Source organism: Suricata suricatta, chromosome 8 (assembly GCF_006229205.1).
Source record: "Suricata suricatta isolate VVHF042 chromosome 8, meerkat_22Aug2017_6uvM2_HiC, whole genome shotgun sequence".
NCBI classification, from domain to species: domain Eukaryota; kingdom Metazoa; phylum Chordata; class Mammalia; order Carnivora; family Herpestidae; genus Suricata; species Suricata suricatta.
In genome coordinates this window covers 122,257,138-122,284,383 of record NC_043707.1, presented here as the reverse complement: position 1 = coordinate 122,284,383, position 27,246 = coordinate 122,257,138, and the positions used below count along the sequence as shown (strand labels likewise).

The window sequence follows — 27,246 nt, the reverse complement described above, 5'->3', positions numbered from 1 at the left end:
AGAACCCAGGGGTGTGGCCAGTAGTTCTTTTCCCAGGCTCCTCCCTCCCCACCCCCCAAATGACCTTAACCTTCTTTCAGAGCTGGAGAGCAGCCAAGTCTGGCCTAAACAATACTCTCAACCTCATTGGCTCTTTTGCCTTGCAGCCACTGCCACCCCCAAGTGGCTAAGGCCCTTCCCACTAGGCCTCTCAGTGGGGTCAAGGTTTTCTAACTACTGAAAGGCAAACACCAAAGGAAGGGTGAAAAATATTTAGTGTCATGACCTTTAAAGGATCAGTATGTGGCTTCTGCAATTGAGAGACAGGGTGGGGACTTTGTCCTGCGGTGGATGGATGTCCTCAAATGATACAACAGAGGCCAAAAGGATGCTTTTGGTAAATGTCCAAAACCTGACTGGTGCCACCCCAGATCTCAGGATGTAAATGTCCCCAGGCACCCTTGGAAACTGCCAGCGAATGCCCACAGGGGAAAGAAGTGGCCTAAAGTTCTGGTAAGGCCCAGATGCCTGCCTGTCATCACAGGCATTAGACCTGCCTGCTAACAGTTGGCAGTGACTGAATGAGAAGCCAGTGTGGTCACTTTTGTCCCATAATGGCGTGGTCTCAAAGCCAAGATCAGCATCAGCTACTCAATCATTGCTAAAGGACTGGGGCCGTGGAAAGTTTAGTGTCCAGGTTCCCCGGGTGGCTCAGTCAGTTAAGCATCTTACTCTTGATTTTTCAGCTCAGGTCATGATCTCATGGTTCATGAGTTCCAGCCCTCCATAGGGCTCTATGTTTACAATGGGGAGCCTGCTTGGGATTCTCCCTCTCCCTCCCTCTCTGCCCTTCCCCCGCTCATCTCTTTCTCTCTCTCTCAAAATAAGCTAAAAAAAAAAAATAGGAAAGTTTAGTGTCTGAATCACTGAGAATAGATACACTGCTCGGTTTGGGGCTTGGATATGGTGCAGTAGCAAGGCAGTCACAGAAAGAAATGAGTCGACAGGTTGCTCCAGCATGGTGGGTGCTCCATGAGAAGTACCAAACTCCCTTCTTCACACCTCCAGTAGGAACATCACTCTTTGCCCCTTTTTGTTCAGGGAATTACAACAGTCCATCTTTATTGAGGCCTTTGTGCCAAGCACTATAGAATCCATGAGGTAGATATTACCACCATCTCCATGAGGACAAGGACTGTGTCTGTCTTGCTCTGTGTTACATCCTCATCCCCTGTCACAGAGCAGGCAGTCCCATTTTGTTGACTAAATCAAAGAGGTAAGAAAGGAATTTGTAGAGGAAAGAGTAGATAGGAGCTGTTAGGCCATGGCGTGCCCTATGCAGGATTCTTGGCATGGTCTGGAGAGATTTTTAGTTGTGGGGAACCAAGGGAACAGAGGGAAAGAGGCAAACTGGAGGAAGACTACAATAGTGCGGCTTGTCGGAAAACCAGCCTCGGAGGCTGGAGATCTGAACTCAAGTCCCGGGGTGCCTGGGTGGCTCAGTCGGTTAAGTGACCGACTTCAGCTCAGGGCATGAACTCATGGTTCATGGGTTCGAGCCCCTTGTGGGGCTCTGTGCTGACAGCTCAGAGCCTGGAGCCTGTCTTTGGATTCTGTGTCTCCTCTCTCTCTGACCCTCCCCTGCTTGCACTGTCTCTGTCTCCCAAAAATAAAAACATAAAAAAAATTTTTGAATTCAAGTCTCATCTTTGCCACCAGCTCTGTAACTTCAGGCAAGTAACTCCTCGTTTCTGAGCCTCAGTTCCCATATCCATAAAATATTGGCATCGGGTTAAGCTGATACATAACCCAGCTCTTTATTGAGTACACACAATGTGTAAAGCACTGTGCTGAGTCCTGGTAATACTTTGGTGAACGGGTCTGTGCTATTATAGAGCTTATATTTCATAAGAGGAAACAGACAGTGAAAGGAGTAAAGTTCATAGGACAATCAGGTGATGATAGGTGCTATGAAAATAACAGAACAGGGTGATGGGATAGTATAGGGTGCTGGGTGTGGCCAGGGTGGTGGGAGAAAACCTCTCTGACGGAGCACCTTTCAGCTGAAACCTGAAGGTAGTGGGCTGACCAAAGGGTGGTCTCACAGTGAGGCATTTCAAGCACGGGAAGCAGCAAGAGCAGAGCCAAGCAAGTTCACGAAACAGAAATGCTGTAACTCTCTTACCTTCTAGGATTCTAGAAATAGTGAGGTGTTGCTTGTATTGTTTAGATCAGGGATTTGTATTATGAAATCATTTGTTGGTTGGTGTAAGACATTTTCTGCTTAATGGAGGTGGATGGGTGGTATAGACTCTTTGTGGAGCCCTTGGATACATCCCTGTCTCCCTGGCTCTCCCACAGTGCGGGCTGCTCAGTTTGCTTCCTGTGTAGATGCAGACTCCATTTTAGCTGCAGACTCTAAAAGCAGACTGGAGAGAGCTGCCTCTTCAACTACTTATCCACGGCCTTGGAGGCCCAGAGCCCCCTCCCATCCCACCTAGTCTTCTTCCATTCTGACAAGCCAGGGCTTTGAGAGCACAAGGTTCAGCTTTCTTGTTTTCCTGTCAGAGCAGGAGCCAGAAAATGAAACAGGAAACAGAGCGGAAGAGGAGGGGGGTGGGCAGCAGAGAAAGGAAGGAAGGAGAAATTGCTGGAAAGTAGAGCTGAGGCTCTGGACAAAGTTCTACCTCAAACGGGTGACCGTTGAGCTGTCAGAAAACATTGTGACTTGTCGCAAGAGCCCCCCCCCCCCCGTCCTTTGTACAAATAGATTTTTGAGAGAATTTGGTATGGATAGAGGGAACCTTAGGGATGCATGTCTTTCCTCCCTTGCGAATTCACACAGCAAGTACAGTACATTGCTCAGTTTTGTCTTTGTAAATGGAGTGCTGCTGGGAGCCTCCTGGACTTCTAGAGATTCGAGCCACAACCTCAGGCGCCAGTCACGAGTGTGCACCACAACTTTGCTGATGCACTCACAGGCCTCTGAGGCTGAGAACAAGTGGCACTGAAAACCCTGGGGAAGGGTCCTCTCCATTTTCCCCCTTCTCCAACACAGGACTGCAATGTGATTTCTACCCCATCCACCTGACACCCGGCAGTACTTAGGACACCCTGGGTCTCAGAGCCTGAAATGAGTGAGAACCAAAAACTACAGTCCCTGGCCCCCACGGAACTGATGCAGGCCAGTTTTCTTTGCCCGGAGAGATAGCAACCATCCCTTTGTTCCCACCCACGTTAATGGCTGTGGCAGAAGATAAAGCCCTCCCTCAGCTGGGGCTGTGGCCAGAGGCGAACCCAGACCCTAGCTCTGTTTAGAGGGCCGACTAACTGAAACCACAGAATGGCTTTGGAATCCTGAGAAACAAGAAATCCACCAACGGAGAAGGATTTATTATCTATTTCCTTTAAGGAGGGGTGCAAAATTGTTCTAACAGTTTCCGTTACAGGGGTGCCCACCGGCTGCTCCTCCCTAACAGACGGTTTTGTTGAGTTAGCTTCTTTTTCTTCTTCTTTTTGGCCCCACTTCCTACGAGAGCAACTGCCTGAATGAGGAAGAAGAGTCCTGGGGCAGGAGGAGGCTGGGGCGCATTCTCTTAAATTTCCTTCATAATCCTCATTAGCCACCTGAGGTGGGGCTGGGGATCCAAGCAGGACACGAGGTCCCCGGTAGCTGAAGGGGAAAGGCAGGGGGATCCCCCACTTTCCTCACACGCAGGACGCAGACAGCCACTGCTGGCCACAGAAACCCCAAGGCTTTTCTTTCTATTCAGAGAACATCTACTGTGTGCCAGGCCCTGTGCTGAGCTGTTGTGGTCCGACAGCAGGGAAAGTTGTGGCTCTCTCTGGCTTCGCGAGGCGGCACGAAACTCCGAGAGCCTCAGCACAAACACACATCGGGAAGTCAGTGGATGTTTGCGGGATGCAACCGCGTGAGAGCGCTGACTCTGATACCGGGGGATTAACAGGAGGAGGGGGACGGGAGCTGAGGCGCGTAAAGCGCTAGGGGGAACTCTTCAGGTGCCACCAAGGCAGGAAGATGCCAAGGCAGAGGAGCGCGGACTCCTGGGTCCTCGCCATCCCCGCCCCGCCCGCCCGGAATCAACATGGCTGCTGCGGAAGGGGGCGGGGCGGCTCCGAGTCCGGGCAGGAGAGGGGCGGGGCCGCCTCTGCGGAGCCGGTGCGCAAGCGCGGGACGCTCGGGGCCCCGGATGGAGGAGCTGAGGTTCGGGCCCCGCCTGGGAGGTCGAGACGGGCCGGTGTTGTGGGCCAGGCGCCGGCTCGGGAGCCTTGGAGTTCTCGGGGGAGGGAAGTCGTCAAACGAAGGCCGAGGGAAATGAGGCGGAGGCCGCTGAGAAGCGGGGAGCCCCGCCCCTCCGCCATAGCAGCTTCCCGGTGCCGCCTCTTCCTTTACAGCCTCCCGCCTTGCCCTGCCTTCCGGCCTGAGGCCGGGGCCCCGCCGGTCCCCTCGGGAGTAGCCCCTGAGCCATGGCCCCTTTTGGGAGAAGAGGTGCCCACTGTCCATTTGGGACGATGTCCGAAAGAAGAGGGTTAGAATGGGTTTCGGACCCGGCTGGGCTAGCGGAATGCGGCCCCTGGCTCGCGAAAGCCAGCGAGGCCTCTGGCCCCGAGGACCCTGAGTCACGGAAACTTACTGAGTCCACAGAGGATGCTCCAAGGTAGCATCCAAGGGTCCGGGGTTCCGCTTTAGGCGCCCCCAGAGTCTCAGATAGGGTCCTCCCTGCCCTAAGCATACCCAGTAAGAGCACGCGCTGTCTTTGGACAAGTATTGGGCTAGGACTTGGGAGACCTGGGTTGTTGCCCTGGTTCTGAAAGAGCTCATCCTCTTTATACCGGTGAGGGCTGGTCGGAAGACCATGAAGTTCCAGAGGGGGGGGAAATGACATTCTCTTTAAATATAGCCTAGGGTGTGTCATTTGACCTCAGTGAGCCTCAGTTTCCACATCCATAAAATGGCGATGGTAATTATCCTGGCCTCACAGGGTCTAATGAAATCTCTGATGTAGAACTCAGCACTTGGGGCATATTTAACTCCCGGGAAAATAGAGTAAAACTAGTTGCCCTATAAATGTCCTGCCAATTCAAGAATCTGTGATTTCGCAAAGGGGCTGTTGGGAAGTGAGGGCTGCAGCTAGCCAAGAGGGACAACTCACTGGCTTTATTTTGTTTTTTACTTGGTTTACCTGTAAGCTAAGAGTAGGTTACATGTCTCCTGTGGTCGCTGGGGCTAGAGCTTGACTCTGGAGAAAGGAGAGGAAGAATGGAAGCCTGATGAAGAGGCAGAGGTGGGTTAACTGCTTTTCTGTCCCCAACTTTTTCTTCTGCATGTGCGTGGGAAGTGAAAGAAGGGAAAAAAATGAATTCACCCGAGGATACAGAATCAGCTGCCGTGTGAGGTTGGCTGTACCTGTTTCTACAGTTCCTCTCGATCTAGCGAGTCAGATGCTGGAAATGTTGGGTAGATTCATAAACTACCGCGGCTCTTTGGGTTTTTCAAAAGCTTGCCTTTGAACTGAATCTTGATGAGCAAACCGGTGTGGCGTTAACGGCCCCTCCCTTCCTTCTGGCCTCCTGGCGATGGAGTGAGCAGCAGGCGCCCCCTTCTGCTGAGGAAAATGTACTGTTGGTATTGGCCAGCCTTGCTCCCTTTCTGGAGGAATTAATTGTATTTTCCTGTGGCTTCTGTGACTTAGATCTTGATCTTACTGTGAGATATGGTGGGAGGAATACTTAAGGCAGTGATTTTATATCCTGAGCCAATGAACTGGTGATGCCGTATCTTGTTCTTGCCACTTCCACTCAATGAGAACACAGGCTTGAAATGCTTGTTTCCAATGCCAGGCCCTGGGGGTGGAGTTGGGAGCAAAACAGACAAAGCCCCTGCCCTCACAAGCAACTTAAATAGGCAACAGCAGTAAAGACGGACTAGGCAGAGTACAGTGAGATCATCTCGAAGAGTCTAGTGAGCACCAGAGAAGAATTCCAGAAACAGATGATACCTAAAGATGTGATAGGTTTTGGCCAGATAAGAAAGAAGAGTCTTCCAGCCCTCTCCATTAATTTCTCAGTGTCAATATTTTTTCTTTTAGAAGTAGTTCACCCCAAATCCGTGAGCTGCCTCTGGTGCTCTTGCCCCCCACTTCTGATTTTCCAGACTGGTGTTTGAATGTTCCGTAGGAGCCTTTGCTACTTCTTTTAGCCCAAGGAACTGTTAGGGGGAAAAAAAAAGCCTTAAAGTTCATTCCTTGCCTCAGAATGGCTTTGCGATTGTTTATGCATTGCTGCCATTCCAACAAAGAGATGGGGAAATAAGAGTTTTCTCCATCCCTAGTAGTCGACTCTGTCTTCCCCCTAAGTTTGTTTTAGCAATGTGAGCTGGCTGACGTCCTGCTGAGTGGTGGTTTTCTTTTCCTTCTCCACTTAATTTAACAGACCAGCTGAACACACATCAGAGAGCTAGGCTAGAGTGTGTAGTCATTATGGTCTTCCAGTTCAGTTCTGTGCCCCACTTTTGGGACTCTGGTTTGGGATCTAGTTTATTATTCTGGGCAGGAGGAAAAGGGCACACACCAAATAATAGCAGCCACAACATGGGGTTGCTCGTACTTTTTCACACTTTCGTCCATTTCACTATCATGACAATTTTGTGAGAGAAAATAGTCTGATCCCATTTTATATATAAAGAACTGAGGCTCAGAAGCACTAAATGAGACCTTGTGAGTGACAGACAGGACTTGAACCCAGGTCTTTAGTTCCTGCATGAAGGCACTCAAAAGGCTTTTTAAAGATTTTCTGAGAGCTTAGCTGCCAACTTCATGCCCATCTGTTTAGAACTTTCCTGACAATACAATCCTTCAGAGTGACACCAAGTGGTCCCATCTGCCTTCAAGATGCTTGTCTCTCATCTGGGCAGTTAAGTGGCGAGGTTTGCCATAGAGTGTCAAACGGGGAGTCTCCTGTGAAGAATGCTTTCAAGAATTTACTTTGAGCCCACATGTGACGTTTTCTTCTTGGGTTTTGGAGTTCAGAAGCCTGTGGGAGCTCAGTCCTGGCAGCAACACCCCTGAATTCCCGGTGGTGAGAGGATGTGGCCCCTGGATTCGGCCAGGAAAGAGGTGCTGAGGTTTGCGGTCCGCTGCCGTGTCCTGACTCTGGTGCTGCAGGTCAGTCTCTGATCTTTTGTCCTGAACATGCTGGGCTAGGCAGTAAGAATCGTCCCCATTTTCCTTCTGCCTCTCAGATGTACCCTTCCATGTGGTTGGGACCACAGACACCTAAATCTACACCTGATAACTGAGAAGTGGTCAAGACTCTTAGAAATGGTCTTTTAAAAAATACTTATTTTTTAAAGTAAACTTCAGTCTCAAACTCCCAGCCTCAAGAACAAGAGTTGCATGCTCTACCAACTGAGGCAGCCAGGGCCCCCAGAAATGGTCTTTTAATCCCTTGTTTTACATATGAAGCAGCAGAGGCCCAGAAAGGTTAAATGGCTTCCCTAAAGACACATAGCAAGTTAGAGAAGAGCCAGAATCAGACCCCAGGGTTCCTAACTCCAGAGCTAGTAGTCTCTTTAATAGACCATGAGGTTCTATAAAGAGAGATGCCTTCAGGGCATGACAGTGCAAGGCATCGCCATAAGTCCCCTTGCCAGGAGACAGCACTGTGTCCGGCAGCTGAGTGCCCGATCCGGAGACAACCTGTATATATTCGGTTAGTTAGCAATATCCCGACTCTTCCCCTGAGTATCTCCCCTTGCTGCCTCACCCACCACAACCCTCAGAATGTATTTGTACTTTTACAACTCCCTTTCCTCTCTGAGGCTGCTCTTGATACATATTTCAATCCAATTTCACACAAATATGAATTCCGTCTGGTGCCTAGCACAGTGCTCAGTGCTTAGTATGTTCTCATGTGTTGTTGAATGTGTGTCAGCAACATAGGAGTGTTATATTAGCAGGATTATGTGTGCTTCCCCCACCCAAAAACAAATGCCACTTTCTCAGGCTCATAGCTGGTTCCTTTCTGGAAGCCTCCTTTCTCCCTTACCGGACTGAGACATAGCAGCCTCCGCTGGGCCCCAGATTTAGTTAAAAGTAGCTTCAACTTGGAGACGAGGGCTGTTATCTGTGACTGTTTCTCCTGTCCCATTTGTTTTCACTATTGAAAGTGGCCTGATAAACCGACCAAAGTGAGAGAGAACCTTAAAAATGGGGTTGTACAGGGAAACTGACTCAGTGGTGGCTTTGAACAGCATCAGAGGAGTGACTGGCAGGACCGTGAACTGGTGTCTGGGATAGGGAACCAGGACTAATTCAGATGGTGATCTGGCAATGAGTGTGTCTCCTCTTCTCTCACTCAACCACCACAAATGTTAAGGGCCTACTCTGTTCCGAGAACTGTGCTAGGTGGTGAGTATGAAAAGTCTTGGTCTCTTTTCCTTTAAGTAGTTGACAATCTAATGATGCAAAGAGACATTTGACAATAATTCTATTTCATTGTCCTTCTCTTACCCCAGCTTTAAATCTCATGCCTCAAATGATATCCCCAGTTACCCTTCATTGTTGTTGGCATCTCTGTTAATGACAACTTATTCCTCTTCATTCCCTGAAGGTTTTAGCTCCTGATTCACCTTTGCTCTTTCCAGAACTGTTGACTTCTTAGTGGTTTCAATATGAATAAAGCCGATACAACTAACGACTATCTCCTATCTTTCCAGCTCACTCCCTCTAGTAACCCAGTTCTAACGGTTCTGCCAGCCCCTCAGAGCTTAAAATCCATTGGTTCTACCGCTGTTTCACTGTGCCTCATCCACCATTCAACTTCCATGCCCCTTAGCCCGCTAGATTCCATGGTCCCCAGGCATACACACGTAATTCGCTTGCTCCCTTCTCCCTGACTTAGTCACGAGAAAAAAGCCCAGCCACAGCTCAATTTCATTCTCTGTCTACTCCTGCATCTGCCCAGAGAAGAACACACAACTGTATTGACTGGTCTCTTTCTCTGCAAGGTCATTGGTCCAAGTGAATCAATCCTTAGTGCCACCTGGCAATCTTCGTGTATTTCCCTGGCCCATTCACCCTCCCATTCTCTCAAAGTGTTCTGCACATCAGAATCCCCCTGGAGGAACTTTAAAAAAAAAAAGTCAACGCCCAGGGTGTATCCCATACCAGTTCAATCATTAACTCGGGGGATGGGACCCAGACATTTTTTAATCTTGGATGATTCCAGTGCACAGCCTATTTTGAGAACAAGGGTCACAGATGACTTATTTTACATGTTTTTCTCTTTGTTCCAGTCCCTAACACCTTTGTCCCCAACTTACTTCCCTGAGTGAAAACTCAGAAAAATAGATGCCGTCAGAAGTGACCTTGTGCCTGCTCCCACCACCCCTGTCGCATGCTTCCTTCCGCACCTCTGGGCCTTTACTGCTGAAGTGGGGCTGAACCCGGTTGTCTTCTCCATGCCCCGCTCCTCTACCAATGTAGCGGCTCCTACCCCCTTCTGCCTGTTCCAGCCATTCTCCCCTCTCTCCTGCAAACCTGGGGGTTGCCTTTCCACTAGATTGTTCCCATTCACAAATACTTACCTCCCACATTGCCATTCGCTACTACCCCATCTACAGCCAAACACATCCAAATAGTTGTCTTCTTGCGCTGTCTCCCTTCTCTGCCAAACCCATTCCATGAAGTCTACTGTGTCCTCAACTCCACTGAATAGCTCTTGTCGAACTTACTAGTGACCTACACATTTCTAAACCCAGCGGTCACTTTTCAGTCTCCGTCTTCCCTGACCTCCCAGTAGCACTTAGCAGAGTTGATCACTTCCTTGCTTCACTTGGTTCTAAGACACCACTCTCTCCTGGTTCTCGTACCTCACTGACTGTTCCTTCTTTATCTTCATTCTGGATCCTTATTGTCCTTCAAGCCTCTAAATGTTGACACGTACAGGGCCCAGTCCCCTGATATCTCTAGCCATACTACTTCTCCAGGTGATCTCATTCAGTCTCATGCCTTTAAATACCTTCTGTGCACTTATGATGCCTGAATTTATGTCTCCAGCTCTGACCACCCTCCTGACCCTCAGACTCTTATTTCACTGCCTTGTTGACCTCTGCACTGGAATGTCTGATTCAACTTTAGCTAGTCTAGAACTGAACACATGATTGTCCTCCAACAAGTCTCTTCTTCCTCATTTTATTAAATGGTAATTCTTCCCTTCCAGTTGCTCCACTGAAATCCCAGTTCTTCATCCCGCAGGCTTTCTTCAATGCCGTCATCCCAGATCACCATGCAGAAGCCTTCTCTCCTCCTCGCCTCGCCCCCTCGGGCTCTGTGGACCAACTCGTGGAAGGGCTTTTGGGTGGCCTGTCGCACTGGGATGCTGAACACTTCCTGTTCATTGCCGAGCACGGCTATCTGTATGAGCACAACTTTGCCTTCTTCCCTGGCTTTCCCTTGGCTCTCCTGGTGGGAGCTGAACTCCTGAGACCCCTGCGGGCAGTACTGAACCTACGGAGTTGCCTGTTAATCTCAGCAGCATTGCTCAATTCCTTGTTCTCTGTGCTGGCTGCAGTCGCACTTCACGACCTGGGCTGTCTGGTTTTGCGCTGTCCCCACCAGGCCTTTAACGGAGCCTTGCTCTTCTGCCTCAGCCCGGCCAATGTGTTCCTGGCAGCTGGTTACTCGGAAGCTTTGTTTGCCCTCCTGACATTCAGCGCCATGGGGCAGCTGGAAAGGGGCCGAAGCTGGACTAGTGGTCTCCTCTTTGCCCTTGCCACAGGTGTACGCTCCAATGGGCTGGTCAACATTGGCTTCCTCGTGTATTCTCAGTTCCGAGGCTTTCTGTTCTCTCTCCTGGTGCTGAATCCTCTGAGACAGCTCTTAAAGTTGCTGGGCTCTGTGTTCCTCTCTGTGCTCATGCTTGGCCTTCCCTTTGCCCTCTTTCAGTATTATGCCTATACCCAGTTCTGTCTGTCAGGCTCAGCCCACCCCATCCCTAAGCCCTTGCTGCAGCTAGCTGTGGACAAGGGCTACCGGATCGTGGAGGGAAATGAGCCACCTTGGTGCTCCTGGGCACTTCCCCTAATATATAGCTATATCCAAGATGTCTACTGGAATGTTGGCTTTTTGAGATACTATGAGCTCAAGCAGATGCCCAATTTCCTACTGGCTGCACCAGTGGCCCTACTGGTTACCTGGGCAACGTGGACATATGTGACCACCCACCCTTGGCTCTGCCTTACTCTTGGGATGCAAAGGAGCAAGAAGAGTAAGACCCTAGAAAAATCGGATTCTGGATTCCTCGGCCCTCGGGGGTTTGTGTACGTGGTCCATGCCGCAGCACTGCTGCTGTTCGGGAGTCTGTGCATGCATGTTCAGGTGAGGTGGGCACCTGGCCGGCATGAGGGGGTGAACACAGCCAGAACTCCTTGGTCGGGGACAAGGAAGGCTCTCCCATTTGAGAAACCTGCACCTAATTTATTCATTCCGCAACTATTTGTGGGCTCTCTTTGTCTAGATCCTGGGCCAGACCACTGAGGAATGGGACAAATGAGATAAGATTGCTGCCCTGGTGGGTCTCATGGTAGAAATGGGGAGACAGACACTTACCAGATAAAATCCTAGTGTAGAGGGGTGGAAGAGGAGTTGCTGTTTTGAGATAAAGTATTATGGAGGCACCGAGCAAAGAGTAGCTAACGGACTGAAGGAGTCAAGGAGGGCATCATGTTAAGGCTGAGTCCTACTAAAGAGTAAGAAGGAATGTGTTTAAGAAGCAGAGGAAAACTATTCTAGGCAGATGAAGGGTGTGTGCAGAGGCACGAGAGTTGTAGAAGGACCTGATGAGACGGTGATAAAGGAGTAAGTGCAGAGAACTTGGGACCTTCCCCTACCGTAGGGTTAACACCCCAGAGTGTCTACCCAAGTGCTGACGTGTTGAGGCACTCTCCGCTCTGGCAGATGCTGTCTCCAGAGGAGATCCCTTGTGCCATGTTTGGGGTGGGGGTGGGGAGATAGGGATGGGAAGGGTTTGCTACTTTCTGTTTTTTTTATTCTTGGCTATGGCCCCATTTCCCACATAATCCCCAGGAAGTTTTTTTCTCTGTGCCAGCCACTCCTTAGTCTCTGCCTCTTGGAGGCGCACATCGGCTGTTTGTGAAGTTCTCTGGGCTGTGTGAATAAGAGGCACAGGGGAAATAGAAAGTAGCATTCTGTGTTTGTAGCTGGATTAACTAGTAGAGTGAGTGCCAGCAGAGTTTAGGGCTTCCAGCTTAGATGAGGGAGGCCATGTGGAGACTTGGCTCTGAACTCCCCTAGAAGGGAAAATGTTAAATCACAGGATCCCCTCCCCTTTTCCCTCTTGTTTTGCCATTCCCAGGGGATGAGGGAACCACTTCAGGTCCCCAGAGCCCCACATCACAGCCTAGTGTTTAGAGTCCAGGCCCTAGGCTAACCTTGGACCCCATAGAGTTTTTTAGTGTTGATTGGCCCATTACTATGGTATGTAGTCTGTGGCTGTTTATTTGTAACATTGAGGTCACCCGGCTGGTGTCACACCCAGCTTTATCAGGCACATCCTAAGTTCTGCTGCATCTCTTTTCCAGTACATTACATTTCTAGTCATGGGGCTGTGGCTCACCTAGCAGCAGGGAAACCCCACGCTCGTCCGGTTTGCAGCAGTGACAGTCCAATAAATGTGGATTTCCCCTCTCTGATGATTTTCAGGTTCTCACCAGGTTTCTAGGTTCCTCCACTCCTATTGTGTACTGGTTTTCGGCTTACTTGCTTCAGGATCAAGAGCCACTGCTGAGATCCCTAGAGACCGGGCCTTGGAAGCCACTTGCAGGGGACTCCCCACCAGGACAAAAGGTCCCCAGGAATTCTATCATGGGACTTTTGTACAACTGGAAAACCTGTTCTCTCATCACACGTTGCATTCTGGGCTACTTCCTGTCTTACTGGCTCCTGGGACTACTCCTACATTGCAACTTCCTGCCTTGGACATGACCTGGAGTCTCAGGGGTCTGGAAATACACATATTGGGACTGTCTCCACTGCCCTGGGACCCTCGCTCCATCCATTAGAACGCCTCTGTCTCTCGTTCTCTGAAGACTGGTCAGGACTGGGAGAAGCGTGAGCCACTGGAGAGCCCCTGCCGGTCCTGGCTGTGGCAAATTTTAGACTTGTAGCTATTTTCTCTGTAAGTGAAGAAATCATACTCCAGGTCTAAAGTTACACTTGGATCTGTTCCCTCCACCAAGCATAGCAAAGATAGTTGCAAACTTACCACTGACACACATGTAAATTTAAATGTAAATTATTTACATGTCAGTTTCAGCAAAGGCTCTAGCTGATAGGCTGGTAATAGTCCACACATGATGGCGGAGGCCTGAACAGTATAGTGGCGGGAAGAAGTAAAGTGGGACCACCTCTTTCAAATGGGACATTGTTTCTGATTAATTTTTTCACGATTCGTTCATTTATTTATATGAAAAAACTTGCAAAGATAGGCAAATTAAACTACTTTTGGTTATGTATCCAATGAATTACCTTTTTAAAAATACTGCAAATTTCTTAGGGAAAAAGTCGTGATAAAAAGAACATTGCACAAAGAGGCAGAAGACCTGGATTGTAGTCCTCAGTAAAACCCCACTTACCAGCTCTGTGACCTTGGGAGGGTTTTCACACAGCCTTAGTTACCTCTTCTGAAACTGGGGGAAATAATACTATCCTACTGGGAGAGGAGAGGCAATGGGCCATATCATCTAGTAGGTCCTTTTCTGCTCTAAGATCTTCGGAGCTGCCTTAAGCCATGGGATCATCCCAGTCTAAACACTTCATGTAGCAGCTCCAACATGTGATTTTAGGAGAAAATACCCACTTTTCCTGCTTTCAGGACTTAGAAGAAACTTTCCCTCCTTGGGTGCAACCCTGAGGAGTCACTCAAGTGACCTTTCCTTTGAATGAGGGGAAGCAGTGACACCTGCAAATAAGGCCCCCTGGGACCTGTGTAAGTAAATCTGTGTCGGGCAAGTAAAGGGTCAAAGTGGTGACTGATTTTCCTGCCGTGCCCAAGTGTCTGTCCTTGCTTGGTTGGTAGACATGAGTCGGAGGAGCCAACCAGGCAGCATGCAATGAAAAATTGTGGGTAAGCACAAGGTTGAACGAAATGGTATCTCCCTGGCTCCCCTTTGGTTATTAGCCCATCACGGTACTGGCTGTAAGAGCACTAGCTCCTCCTGAGTTATTTTTGCTCATTCTTTGAGCCAGGTAAGAGGCTCTGTATCATTACCACTCAATCCCTATTTGAGCTTAAAAAATCCAACAAGCAGAAATTTCAAAATAGATGGGTAATCATAGCTTCTGGAGAGCACTGAGAATTGGAATTTTGACATGCTCCCTCTGACCATGACAGAAAGCTGAACTTGCCAGCTGAAGGGAAGCTCCTGGCCGAGCCCCAACACCCTCTGTGGGAGCTTCTAGTCAGCCTGGCCAATAAGCATTTCCCATCCATTGCCCCAGCTTTAGCACAGCTGAGAGCATTTGGTCCAGAGTCAAATGCTTCTGAAAATGTACACACAGATCGGGGCAACCCTCTGCCTTCTGCCAAGACACCCGAGTGCCCTTCTTGGCAAAAGAGGATAACCCCTGCCCTAGTGCCCCTCCAGCTGGCAGAAACCATTCCCTCCTTCCTCGCCAACAGCTGCAAATCCAGGGACTTCCACCCTGTGTGCAGGAAGACGAGGTCCTATTTCAGCTCTGTACCGCAGAGGTTGGAGCACTAGCTCCTTTGCTTTCCTGGATTCTCCACGCCACCTCGTTTTGAGGGATGAGCAGGACGGTTTGCTTGCAGACACAAATTCTTTCAAGGGCCAGAAACCCTTGAAGTGGAAATCCCACTTTCTCCACTAATACCGAGGAACCAAACTCTGGTATTCTGCAAAGTCCATCCTGGTCACATTTGATCATAGAGGAGATAAATGAGGACCCAGCTAGGTGGACACACCTGGTATGTGACCTGGAGACGGATCTAGTTTTCTCTGACCTTGGAGGGATCTAGTTGCTATTCTCCCAGGATCTAAGGAATGGGCTGATTTTATGGCCAGCAGCTGTCCTTTTACCATCCTATTAACAGTCTTTAATAGTCTGGGAGAGGGACATGAAGGGCCCAAGGCAGGAAGCTTCCTGTTTACCCTGAGGTCTAACAATGCTGCAGCTGGGTTGGGTGTCTACAATTTCAGAGAAAAGTCATTTCCTTCTGAGACCCAGCTAAAACAGAAACCAGACGCTTCATACACCTAAGAAGTAGATGCTTTTTTGTTCTTTAATGAAGGTGGGAGGAGAAGGAGGGTTTGACATGTCTTTACCAGTCCCCTTGAGGAAAAATCACTTCTTTTCTTGAACAGACCTTCACACCTTTATCTAAAAACATAGTGTGCACAGGCTCAGAGGATCTGAAATTGATTGGTTCTTTCAACAATTGTTTATTAATGCCGATTTTAGGGACTAAAGGTGACTCGCTATACCTCCTGTCCTCAGATAACTGTCCAAGAGACTTGCTAGCAGAAACACAAACATTAATCAAGATAGAAATTGGTAAATTCTGCAGACTGAAGGGCCACATAAACTTCTTGCTCTGTAGCTCTCTACTTGAACTGTTCATGATGAAGAGGAATTAAAGTGTTGCGTGTATGCATAGAAAAAGGTAAGTGAGGTACAGATGAAGTCCTCTGTGAATTCACACAATGCGGTGATCCCTTCCTGTGTGTAATACCTGGACAGACTTGGCGGGGAAATAGCCTTTGAGCTGGACTCTGAAGGATAGAGAGGATTTGAAAGTTAAGGGCCGAGGGGCGCCTGGGTGGCTTAGTCGGTTAAGCCTCCGGCTTCGGCTCAGGTCAGATCTCACGTTCGTGGGTTCGAGCCCCTGCGTCAGGCTCTGTGCTGACAGCCAGCTCAGAGCCTGGAGCCTGCTTCAGATTCTGTGTCTCCTCTCTCTGCCCCTCCCCCTCTCATGCTCTGTCTCTCTCTGTATCAAAAATAAATAAAACATTAAAAAAAAAAAAGTTAAGGGCTGAGAATGAGTATAGGAAGCAGGCAATGGAACAGGACAGGGAGAAGCTCAGCTTGAGTGGAACTGAGGTATTGGCCTTGAGATCTGCGGTGTACTGACATAAATGTCAGCCAAATGCTGAATCTCTAGGCCTCAGTTTACTCATCTGTGAAGTGTGGATAACACTGTCTACCTCATGGATATGGATAACGTCATCTATCTCATAGGATTGTGGAAACTAAATGAAAAATGTTTAGAACAGTTCAACAAAGGAATGGCTGCACTTCGGACATGCTGAGCTTACAGTGACAGCACATTCAACACATTCATATGCCCGGAAATGTGGAACTGGAGGCAAGGAGAGAGCTCAGGGAGCTATCCACACAGACATGATCGTTACAGCAGCAGCTATGATCTCGGCTGAGACTGTCCAAAAGAAAAGTGTAGAGAGAGAAGGAGGGTCCTTAAGACCTTGGGCAAGTGATTCAACTTCTCTAAGCCTGTTTCCTCATCCTGAAAATGGGGGTGATAGCACCAACCACACACAGTACTTATGAAGATTAAATGAGACACTAGATAAAGCTCTAGCACAGCATCTGGTGATAGTAGGAACTTCATGAATGGTAGCTATTTATCATCACCACCATCATCAAAGGCCTAGAAAAAGATAGTATTGGGGAAGAGAGTTTCAAGAAGCAAAAGATGGTTACTAGGGGGCGCCTGGGTGGCTCAGTAGGTTGAGCCTCCAGCTTCGGCTCAGGTCATGATTTCACGGTTGTTGGTTCAAGCCCCGTGTCAGGTTCTGTGCTGATATCTAGCTCAGAGCCTGGAGCCTGTCTTCAAATACTGTATCTACTTCTCTCTCTAACCCTCCCCTGCTCACACTGTCTCTCTCTCTTTCTCAAAAATAAATAAAACATTAAAAAAAAAACCCATGGTTACTAGGATCACATGCTGTTAAGGAAAGAATGGGAAAAGTTACTGGTTTAGGGATTAGGATAGACTAGCTGCTGTAAGAAACAACTTCTAAAACTCAGTGGCTTCATCGTACAAGCTCCTTCCTGTTTACATTGTAGTTTGTTGCAAAGTTGGAGAGGAAGACTCTAATACCCAGTCACCTAGGCATTTGGGACCCGGGCTTCTTCCATTTTGCGACTCTCCCTTCCTCTAGATGCGCAGAGTCCTCTGCTTTCAGAGAGGTTTTAAGAGGCCTGACCTAAAGGTGATGTACATCACTTGCATTTCACACCATTGACTAGAACTCAGTCACATGGCTGCAAGGGAGGTTGGGAAGTAGGGCTCCCAGATGAAATACAGGATGCTCAGTTCAACTTTAATTTTAGGTAAACAAATTTTTTTTCAGTATATTTATGTTTCAAACATTGCACAGGACATAATTCTACTAAAAATCTTCGCTATTTATCTGAAATTCTAATTTAACCGGGCAACCTGTGTGTTTATTTGCTAAATCTGGCAACCCTACTAGGAAGTAGAGTCTGGATGTAGGTTTAGGAAGAAGAAAAGGCAGATATTTGTGTCTGCCTCAATCTGTCTTTCAGAGCCAAATACCTGTTTTTGCTTTTCTCACAGAGAGAACACACCCCTTCCCAAGGGAGAACCTGAAATCCCATCTAGTAACTATATTCAGCTCCAAGTCTCTCTGTCTGCTTCCAATATGGTTCCTTATGAACTGGGAAAAAAAAATCTAAAGGCAGCACAAGAATAATGTTCATATAACTATCTATTGAGAAAAGGGAAGAATTGAAGACATATAGCAGTCTCAGATCCAAAGCAGTTCTGAATCTCCAACTGGTCAGACTGTCAAAGTCCTCTTCCCGGGGGCTGCTGGGGACACTCCTTGATTAGGCCCTGATTGGTTCCAGGAGGGACTCCTTTGTGCATTGTTCTCCATGCCTCCTGGCTGTGCCCTCTGTTTCACTGATTATCCTTCAGGGCCACATCTGAGATGGGCTTTGGGGAGTCTGCCCTCCTGGAGAATGTGCAGGTTTCACAGGCTACCTCCTGCTGCTGCAAGCATAGGGACTAAACAGTTATTTTAAATCTTGGCCAACCCGGGGCACCTGTGCGCGCACTCAGGTGCACTCCTGGGTGTGTATGTGTTAAAATATACATAACATCAAACTTATCATTTTAACCACTTTTAAGTGTAAAGTTCAGTGGCATTAGTATAGTCACGTTGTCATGCAACAGTCACCACCACCCATCTCCAGAACCTTTTCATCTTCCCAAACTAAAACCTGATCTGCATTCAGCAGTAACTCCCCACTCCCCCACCCCCCGCTCCCCCCGCCCCAGCCACTGACAGTCATCATTCTACTTTCTGTCTCTGTGAATCTGGCCACTCCTTCACAGTATTTGTCCTTTTGTGACTCGCTTATTTCACTTCTCATTACATCTTCAAGGCTCATCCCTATTGAGCGTAGCATATGTCACATTTTCCTCTCTTTTTGCGGCTGAATAATATTCCATTGGATGAATACAACACATTTCATCTGTCCATCAGTGGATTTTTTGGTTGCTTCCACCTTTTGGCTATTAATGAATAATGATACTATGAACATTCGTAGACAAGTGTCTGTTCAAGGCCCTGCTTTAAATTCTTTCGAGTATATACCCAGGATCAGAATTGATGGATCACGTGGTAATCGATTTAGTTTTTTGAGGAACCCTCATGCTGTTTTGCACAGCAGTGGCACCACTTTGCATTCCCACGAGCAATGCACAGGTTTCAAAAATCTCCAGTCTCACCACCACTCGTTTTGTTTTGTTTTTTAAAGTAGGCCCCATGCCCGATGTTGGGCTTGAACTCATGACCCTGAGATCAAGCGTAAGAGGGGTAAGTGCTTTACCGACTGAACCAGCCAGGTGCCCCTATTTTTTTTTTTTTAAATAATAACCATCCTAGTGGGTTTGAGGTGATGTCTTATTGTGGTTTTGATTTGCATCTCCCTAATGGTAAGTGATGTTGAACATCTTTTCATGTGCTTACTGGTGCATGAAACGTATACGTTTGGAGAAATTTTCTTTTATTTTTTTAATGTTTATTTGTTTTGAGAAAGACAGAGTGTGAACAAGGGACAGGCAGAGAGAGAGGGAGATACAGAATCCAAAGCAGGCTCCAGGCTCTGAGTTGTCAGCACGAAGCCTGACATGGGGCTCAAACTCGTGAGCCACGAGACCGTGACCTGATCGTTATGATCGTTTAACCAATTGAGGCACCCAGGTGCCCCCCCTTTGGAGAAATATTTATTCAGAGCTTTTGCCCACTTAAAAAAAAATTATTTTTAATGTTTTTTATTTATTTTTGAGAGACAGAGACAGCACCAGCAGGGGAGGGGCAGAGAGAGAGGGAGATACAGAATCTGAAGCAGGCTCCAGGCTCTGAACTGTCAGCACAGAGCCCGACACGGGGCTTGAACCCATGAACCATGAGATCATGACCTGAGCCAAAGTTAGACACTTATCCGACTGAGCCACCCAGGCGCCCCTTTTGCCCACTTTTGAAAAGTTTATTTATTTTGAGAGAGAGAGAACATGATCAGAGGAGAGGCAGAGAAAGAAGGAGAGAGAGACTCCTAGGCAGGCTCCATGCTGTCAGTGCAGTGTCAGGCTCTGACCTTGGGCTTGATCCCACGAACCAGGAGATGACCTGAACTGAAATCAAGAGTCGGATGCTTAATCGACTGAGCCACCTAGGCCCCTTTCCTTTTCCTGTTTTTATTTTATTTTTTTAATGTTTTTAAAATTTATTTTTGAAAGAGAGAGAGAGATGGAGTAGGAGAGGGTCAGAGAGAGAGAGAGAGAGAGAGAGAGGGAGACACAGAATCCGATAAAAGGCTCCAGGCTCTGAGCTAGCTGTCAGCACAGACCCTGACGTGGGGCTCAAAACCACAAATCGTGAGATCATGACCTGAGCCGAAGCCATATGCTCTACCGACTGAGCAACCCAGGCGCCCCCTCCTTTTCCCATTTTTAAATCGGGTTGCTTGTTTTTTGTTGTTTTTGAGTTGTTGGATATTTTGCATACCAATCAGATATACGATTTGCAACTATTTTCTCTCATTCCTTAGGTTTCCTGGTGTCTTATTGCTTTGTTCATAGAGTCCTTTGATGCACAAATGTTTTTAATTTTGATGTAGTCCAATTTATCTATTTTTCTCTTGTTGCCTATGGTTTTGGGGTTATGTGCAAGAAATCATTGCCAAGGGCACCTGGGTGACTCAGTTGGTTAAGCGTCTCACTTTGGCTGAGGTCATGATCTCATGGTTTTTGGGTTCAAGCCCCACATCAGGCTCTCTGGTGACAGCTTGGAGGCTGGAGCCTGCTTCGGAATCTGTGTCCCTCCTCTGATCACACTGTCTCTCTCTGTCCCACAAAAATAAATAAATGTTAAAAAAAAAAAAAAAGAAAGAAATCATTGCCAAATCCAATGTCATGAAGTTTTCTCTTTGTTTTCTTCTAAGAGTTTTATGGTTTTAGTGCTTATGTTTAAGTGTTTGATCCATCTGGGGTTAATTTTTGTATGTGGTATGAGAGAAAAGTAACTTCATTCTTTTACATGGGAATATCCAATTTTCCTAATAGCTTTTTTTGCCCCATTGACTGGTCTTGGAGCCCTTGCTGAAATCATTTGACCATATATGCAAGGTTATTTCTTTTTCTTTTTTTTAATGTTTATTTATTTATTTTGAGAGAGAGAGAGTGCAAGGAGAAGAGGGGCAGAGAGGGAGGCAGAAAGAGAATCCTGGACTCTGCACTGTCAACAGCACATGGGCTTGATCCCATGAACCATGAGATCATGACCTGAGCTGAAATCAAGAGTTGGACACTTAATTGACTGAGTCATTCAGGCACCTCTATGCAAGGCTATTTCTAGGCTTTTTATTTTATTCCATTGGTCTATATGTCTGTTTTTATGCTGGTACCATACTGTTTTGATTCCTGTAGCTTTGTAGTACACTTTGACTTTTTTTTAATGTTTATTTTATTTTTGAGAGAGAGAGAGAGAGAGAGAGAGAGAGAGAGAGAGAGAGAGAGTCAGAGCATGAGTCAGGGAGCACCAAAGAGAGAAGGAGACATAGAAACTGAAAAAGGTTCCGGGCTCTGAGCTTTCAGCACAGAGCCCAATGGAGGTCTTAAACCTACGAACTGCGAGATCATGACCTGAGCCAAAATTGGACGTTCAAACGATTGAGCCACCCAGGTGCCCTGTAGTACATTTTGAAATCAAGAAGTGTGAGACCTCCTATTTCATTCTTGTCCAAAATTATTTTGGCTATTCGGGATCCCTTGAGATATTATATGAATTTTAGGCAGACAAAAGTTTTGTTTTAATTTGGTCTCATGGATTCTTTGGCAATACAGTTACCACGAAACCTTTTTGGTGTAGAAGTCAGAGTTCTCCAGAGAAACATAACTAATGAGATGTATACGTTTACATATGTGCGTGTGCGTAGGGATGGGTGCAAGGGAAAGAATTGGCTCATGATTATAGAGGCTGGCAAATACAAAACCTGCATGTTAGGCCAACAGCCAGAGACTATGGAGGAGTTGATGTTGCAGTTCAAATCTGAAGGTAGTCTGCTGGCAGAATTCTCTCCTGATTGGGGGAAGTCAGTCTTTTTTTCTACTAAAGCCTTCGACTGATTGAATGAGGCCCACCTACTTTATGGAAAATAATCTACTTCACTAAAGTCTACTGATTTAATATTTATTTTTGAGAGAGAGAGAAAGACAAAATATGAGCAGGGAAGGGGCAGAGAGAGGGAGACACAGAATCTGAAGCAGGCTCCAAGCTCTGAGTTGTCAGCATAGAGCCTGTCACGGGGCCCAAAACCACTAACTGTGAGATCATGACCCAAGCCAAAGTTAGACACTTAACTGACAGAGCCACCCAGGTATCCCTAAAATCTACTGATTTAAATGTTAATCTCACCTTATGGGGTGTCTGGCTGGCTCAATTGGTTGAGCAGGCAACTCTTGATCTTGGAGTCATGGGTTCAAGTCCCATTTTGGGTATGGTGATTACTTTAAACATATATTCTTAAAAATGTTAAGCAGGATGCCTGCATGGCTCAGTCAGTTAAGCATCTGGCTCTTGATTTTGGTTCAGGTCATGATCTCATGGTTCATGAGTTCAAGCCCTCCATCGGACTCTGTGCTGACAGTGTGGAGCCTGCTTGGGATTTTCTTTCTTCCTCTCTCTCTGTCCTTCCACCTCTCTCTCTCTCTCTCTCTCTCCCTCTCTCTCTCTCCCAAATACATAAATAAACTTTAAAAATGTTAATCTCATCTTAAAAATACCTTCACAGAAACATTTAGAATAATATTTGACCAAGTAACTGTATAGGGTGGCCAAGTTGACACACAAAATTAATATAACAGGTTTCTGTTCCATTTGCTTCTAGTCAGATCCACGGGACACTAACCACCCTCAAGTTCTTTCCTAGATAGAATTCTCAAACTGATACATTTATTTGCTTCATCACCCATTGCGTCAATGTAATGGTGGCTACACCACAGTCATGTGAACATTTGGGAAGTCCACACACTTTAGCTGATATTTGCCTTACAGATGCCCCGTTATCTCTGGACTTTCTCTATTGCCCTTCCATCTCAGCTTGAAAACCAGCTAATTCTCAACTACGTTCACCTTTTTCTTCTAATACTTTCTAAAAGTGCCCGGGCTAGTTAGTAAGTTGCTCTCTCTCAGCTCTAAACCCACCTTCTACCTTCTCCTTTGAGATAACGAAGCTGGGGGCTCTGCCCAGCACATTTCTGCTCGGTCAGCGGGCTCTGTATTCGGCTCTGCCAATAAGGGCCACTAGAGGGAGCTAGCGAGCCCAGCGGAGGCCGAGAAGCGCCCTGCTGTCTGCTTCCTTTTCCTGTGAGGTCACTCTAGCGCCGCTCCTCCACCTGGGTGGCAGCAGCGCCTTCCTGTAGCCGCAGCTGAGTCCACTTTGCAGATTTTTTCAGTGATTTCAGAACCAGCTTCACGGCGTCCCAGTCAGAGACACCGGCACCAGCTAGGTGGCACTGCGTCCTCAGCGGTGTTGGTCCCTCCTCCGTGTGCGGAGACACCAGACACCAGCACTAGACTTAGAGGTCTGAGCATCAGCCCTGTGGAGCCCCTCTTATAAGTTCCTAAGTTTGAGGGATTCCAAATGCTTCCTTTTGTTCTCCCAGCCCTTTGAGCCATAGACGCCTCCTTGCTGTTGCTGCCTCCGTGATCTCTGAGTTGTCCTTTTACAACTTTAAAGTTGTCTTTAGGAGCACCTGGGGGCTCAGTCGGGCGATCTTCCAACTTTGGTTTAGGTCGTGATCTCCCGGTCTGTGAGTTCGAGCCCCGAGAGCCCCGTTTAACTGACTCAGCCACCCAGGTGCCCCTTGAGCCCTGAGAGGCCCGTGTCTGGCTCTGTGCTGACAGCTCAGAGCCTGGAACCTGCTTCAAATCCTGTGTCTCCCTCTCTCTTTCTCTGCCCCTCCCCTGCTTATGCTTTCTCTCTCTCTCTCAAAAATAAACATTAAAAAAATTTTTTTAAGGAGCACCTGGATAGCTCAGTCAGTTAAGCACCCGACTGCAGCTCAGGTCATGATCTCTGGTTCACGAGTTTGAGCCCCATGTTGGACTCTGTTGCTGACAGCTCAGAGCCTGGAGCCTGCATCGGATTCTGTCTCCCTCTCTCTCTTTGCCCCTCCCCTTCTTGCACTCTGTCTCTCAAAAATAATAAACATAAAAAAAACCCTTTAAGTTGTGTTTAATAACTTCCAGTTATTTACCTACAGCTTTATACCTAGTAAACTGTCTCAACTGTTCTTTATACTAAATTCCCTCTATGCAATGACTGGTATGGTTCTGTCTCATTGGCTGGGCCCTGACTGATGGAGAAATTGGTACTCAGAGGGAGTCCCAGGAAATAGACCTCAAAAGATGGGAATAGGGATCTGGTTTGGTTGTTTCATTGGATTCAGTGTGCCGAGCTCCTTGCCAATGGGAAACACAATGCGACGAATCCACGGCATGCTGTGGCATTGTGATTAATCAAATTATCACCTGTGGTTATTTGTGATGAAGTGCCAACTAAAGAAAGTGCCTTGGGGGCCCAAGTGATTGTTGCACTTGACTGTTATGGAGGTGATGATGACTATGAGGACTTGGTATGGCTGGAATGCTTCTGAGTGCATCAGAGTCCTTGCAGAAAGAAAATGACAAGGTTGGATCTTTAGACTCTTTGTCTAAGTCAAAGTGAGAGAACCAGAGAGTTTCCAGGATAACCGTAAAACAATATCTTATTTCTTCCAGTCCCCAGACTTATTTGCTGCAAATAAAATATTGTGCATGTTGCAGAATTATGTCAGTTGAATTCAGCCTTATTAAGTCTTTCCAGTGACTGAGAAGGACTGGGACCCTGAAACTTGGAATGGGGACATCTAGTTTGAGTCTCAGAGTCTCCTCCATTCGGCTGGCAGATGGGAAGGGGAGCAAAGATCAGCACCTGGGACTTTCGTGAGCCAGCTTGTCACTTCCACTCACGTTCCATTAGCTAGAATTCAGTCACTTGGCCACACCCATCTGTAAGAGGCTGGGAACTGTGAGTATTGGTGAGAATGAGTAGTTTATGCCACACTAAATGGGTCATCAGTGACATTTAAGATAGAAGTCTTTTTTTTTTTTTTTTTTTGAGAGAGAGAGAGACAGCATGAGCAGGGGAGGGTCAGAGAGAGAGGGAGATACAGAATCTGAAGCAGGCTCCGGGCTCTGAGCTAGCTGTCAGCACAGAGCCTGATGCGGAGCTCAAACCCACAAACAGCAAGATCATTACCAGAGCTGAAGCCGGACGCTTAACCGACTGAGCCACCCAGGTGCCCCTAGAAGTCTTTTTTTAACTTTATGTATTTATTTTGTGAGAGAACCTGAGAGAGAGAGCCGTGGAGGGAGAGAGAATCCCAAGCAGGCTCTGGCACTGTAGTGCAGAGCCTGACGAGGGGCTCAAACCCACAAACCATGAGATCATGACCTGAACCAAAGTCAGATGCCTTAACCAACTGAGCCGCCCAGGCACCCCTTAGGTTTTATTTTTAAGTAATCTCTGCACCCAGTGAGGAACTTGAACTTACAACCCTGAGACCAAGAGTCCCATGCTCTACAGACTGAGCCAGCCAGGTGCCCCAAGATAGAGGTTTTAGAGGAGTGATGTTGACAGAGGCTAAATTGAAAAAAGTCATAAATGGCTAGGTGGCATGCAAGTGACAGCTACTCTTTAAATGAGAGAGAAAAAGATAAACCTGACACTAGAGGGAGGAGGGAGCCAAACATGGAACGCCGTTTCTGTTGTTGGTATTTTAGTTTCATTTTGCCTTTTAATTGATAGAGGAGAAGAGAGCATGTGTTTGCAGTATTTATGAACAGAGAGAGGACATGAGTGGAGGCCTGGCCAGGGGCAAAGGAAGCCCACATCTTTCAGATAAGAGGAAAGGATCCATGCAAATGGGGAGATTCTGAGATAGAGGGGAGGAAGGCTGAAATCAGGCAGGATAGTTTGAGTCTCTGTAAAGTGACAAGGAGCAAGCAAATGTTCAGGGCTGCAAAAGAATCCAGTTGGGTGGGACAGCAGGAATCCTTACTGAAACCAGTATGTCCAGTTTTTAACTTTGTTCTACAGCCAAGGAGCAAGAGGGGAAGAAGCCCACAGCCCGGTTCCCGCCAAGGTGGGGCTCATCAAACCCAGGATCTTCGGCACCAGGGGCGTGGCTGGGCAGCCTCTGGCATGTGTAACAATTAGTGATCCTTGAGGTCACTGTTGTTCCCTTTCCACCCCTCCGCATCATGTATTTTGACTTTCTTTTTTACTCTCTCCTATGCCAGGCTCCAACTCTCCCTTTACCTATACTTTTCCTTATGTTTTCCAGTAACCCCAGTGTGGTGAACAGACCCTAAAGTAACCCCTGGTGATTCCTGCCTCCTGCTGTTCACATCTTTGTGTGATCCTCTCTTTTTGAGTTCAAGTGGGTCCTGTGACTTTCTTCTAACCTATAGAATATGGCAAAGGTCTGCATCAGGTTCTGTGCTGACAGCTCAGAGCCTGAAGTCTGTTCCGATTATCTGTCTTCCTCTCTCTGCCCCTCCTGCGCTCATGCTCTGTCTCTCTCTGTCTCAAAAAGAAACAAACAAAAAATAAAAAAATAAGAAAAGAATATGGCAAAGGTGCCGGGATGTCACTCCGGCTACGTACATGGTAAGTTACATAATGGGAAACTCTGTCTTAGCGGACTGGAGTCAGACTCTCCTTGTGGGCCTGATGAAGTAAGAGGCCACATGGGAGAAGCCCACGTGGCAAGGAAAGGTGGGAATCTCTAGAAATTGCACATGGCCTCTGGAACCCAAGGGAGGCCTCCAGTTGACAGCCAGCAAAAATCCCAGGCCCTGAGTCATATATTCTAAGGAAATAAATTCTGCCAACAAAACCTGAATGGGCTTGCAAAGTAGATTTGTCCCCGGTTGAGTCTCCAGATGAGGATGCAGCCTTGCTGATTCCTTGACTGCAGCCTTCTGAGATTCAGAGCAAAGGATTCAACTGACCGGGTTGGCACTCCAGACCTGGAATGTATGAGATAATAATCTGTATTGTTTTAAGCCACAAAGTTTGTGACAATTTGTTACACAGCAATTTGAAAAGCAAATATACCCAACAGTCTTGAAAAATAAGGAGGCCCTGTGGCATCAACTCTACATCAACCCAGATATCTAGATAGCCCTTGGTTTGGATCCACATCACAGATCTGGATGAGGGCGGTCAGAGAATGTGCCACACACACCCACTGGGCACTTTGAACTCCAAGACAGTAGTTAACAGGCCCCTGGGTTTCAAAACAGATTGTGTCCCCCCGCCCCAATACCATCCAGTCAGTCCTCGGGGATGGGTGAAGCCTGGCTCTGGAATTACAGATTGCCAGAAGTAGATCAAGAAGTCCACCACTCGAATCTCGGCGCTTGGCAAGGTGCCTGGCACACAGGGGACACCCAAAAAATGATTTCATTGCAAGGGAACAGAGGGCGCCCGGGAGCGCGCAGCTAGCTGCTGTCCTGTCTTTAAGCAGAGGGGACCGCTGCCACTCAGGGTCGGCCGCGGAGCCCGGGGCCGGCCGCGGGGCGCGAGCGCCATCCCGGGCCCAGGC

The 27,246-nt window shown here is 47.6% G+C and overlaps 1 protein-coding gene across 5 annotated transcripts; it reads left to right on the top strand.

Moving 5' to 3' along the window:
- The first annotated feature begins 4,096 nt into the window (after positions 1-4,096).
- PIGV (phosphatidylinositol glycan anchor biosynthesis class V) lies at positions 4,097-14,055 on the top strand. 5 transcript variants are annotated; one of them, XM_029948704.1, is made up of 5 exons: positions 4,097-4,204; positions 5,191-5,285; positions 7,029-7,163; positions 10,257-11,378; positions 12,723-14,055. In XM_029948704.1, exons 3-5 carry the CDS (start codon positions 7,086-7,088, stop codon positions 13,002-13,004), a joined length of 1,482 nt encoding a protein of 493 aa, XP_029804564.1. In that variant the 5' UTR covers positions 4,097-4,204; positions 5,191-5,285; positions 7,029-7,085; the 3' UTR covers positions 13,005-14,055. The 5 variants fall into 5 exon arrangements, with proteins under 5 accessions (XP_029804564.1, XP_029804565.1, XP_029804563.1 ...); XM_029948705.1 differs by lacking the exon at positions 4,097-4,204 and adding an exon at positions 4,211-4,374; XM_029948703.1 differs by lacking the exon at positions 4,097-4,204 and adding an exon at positions 4,211-4,658.
- Positions 14,056-27,246: the final 13,191 nt, after the last annotated feature.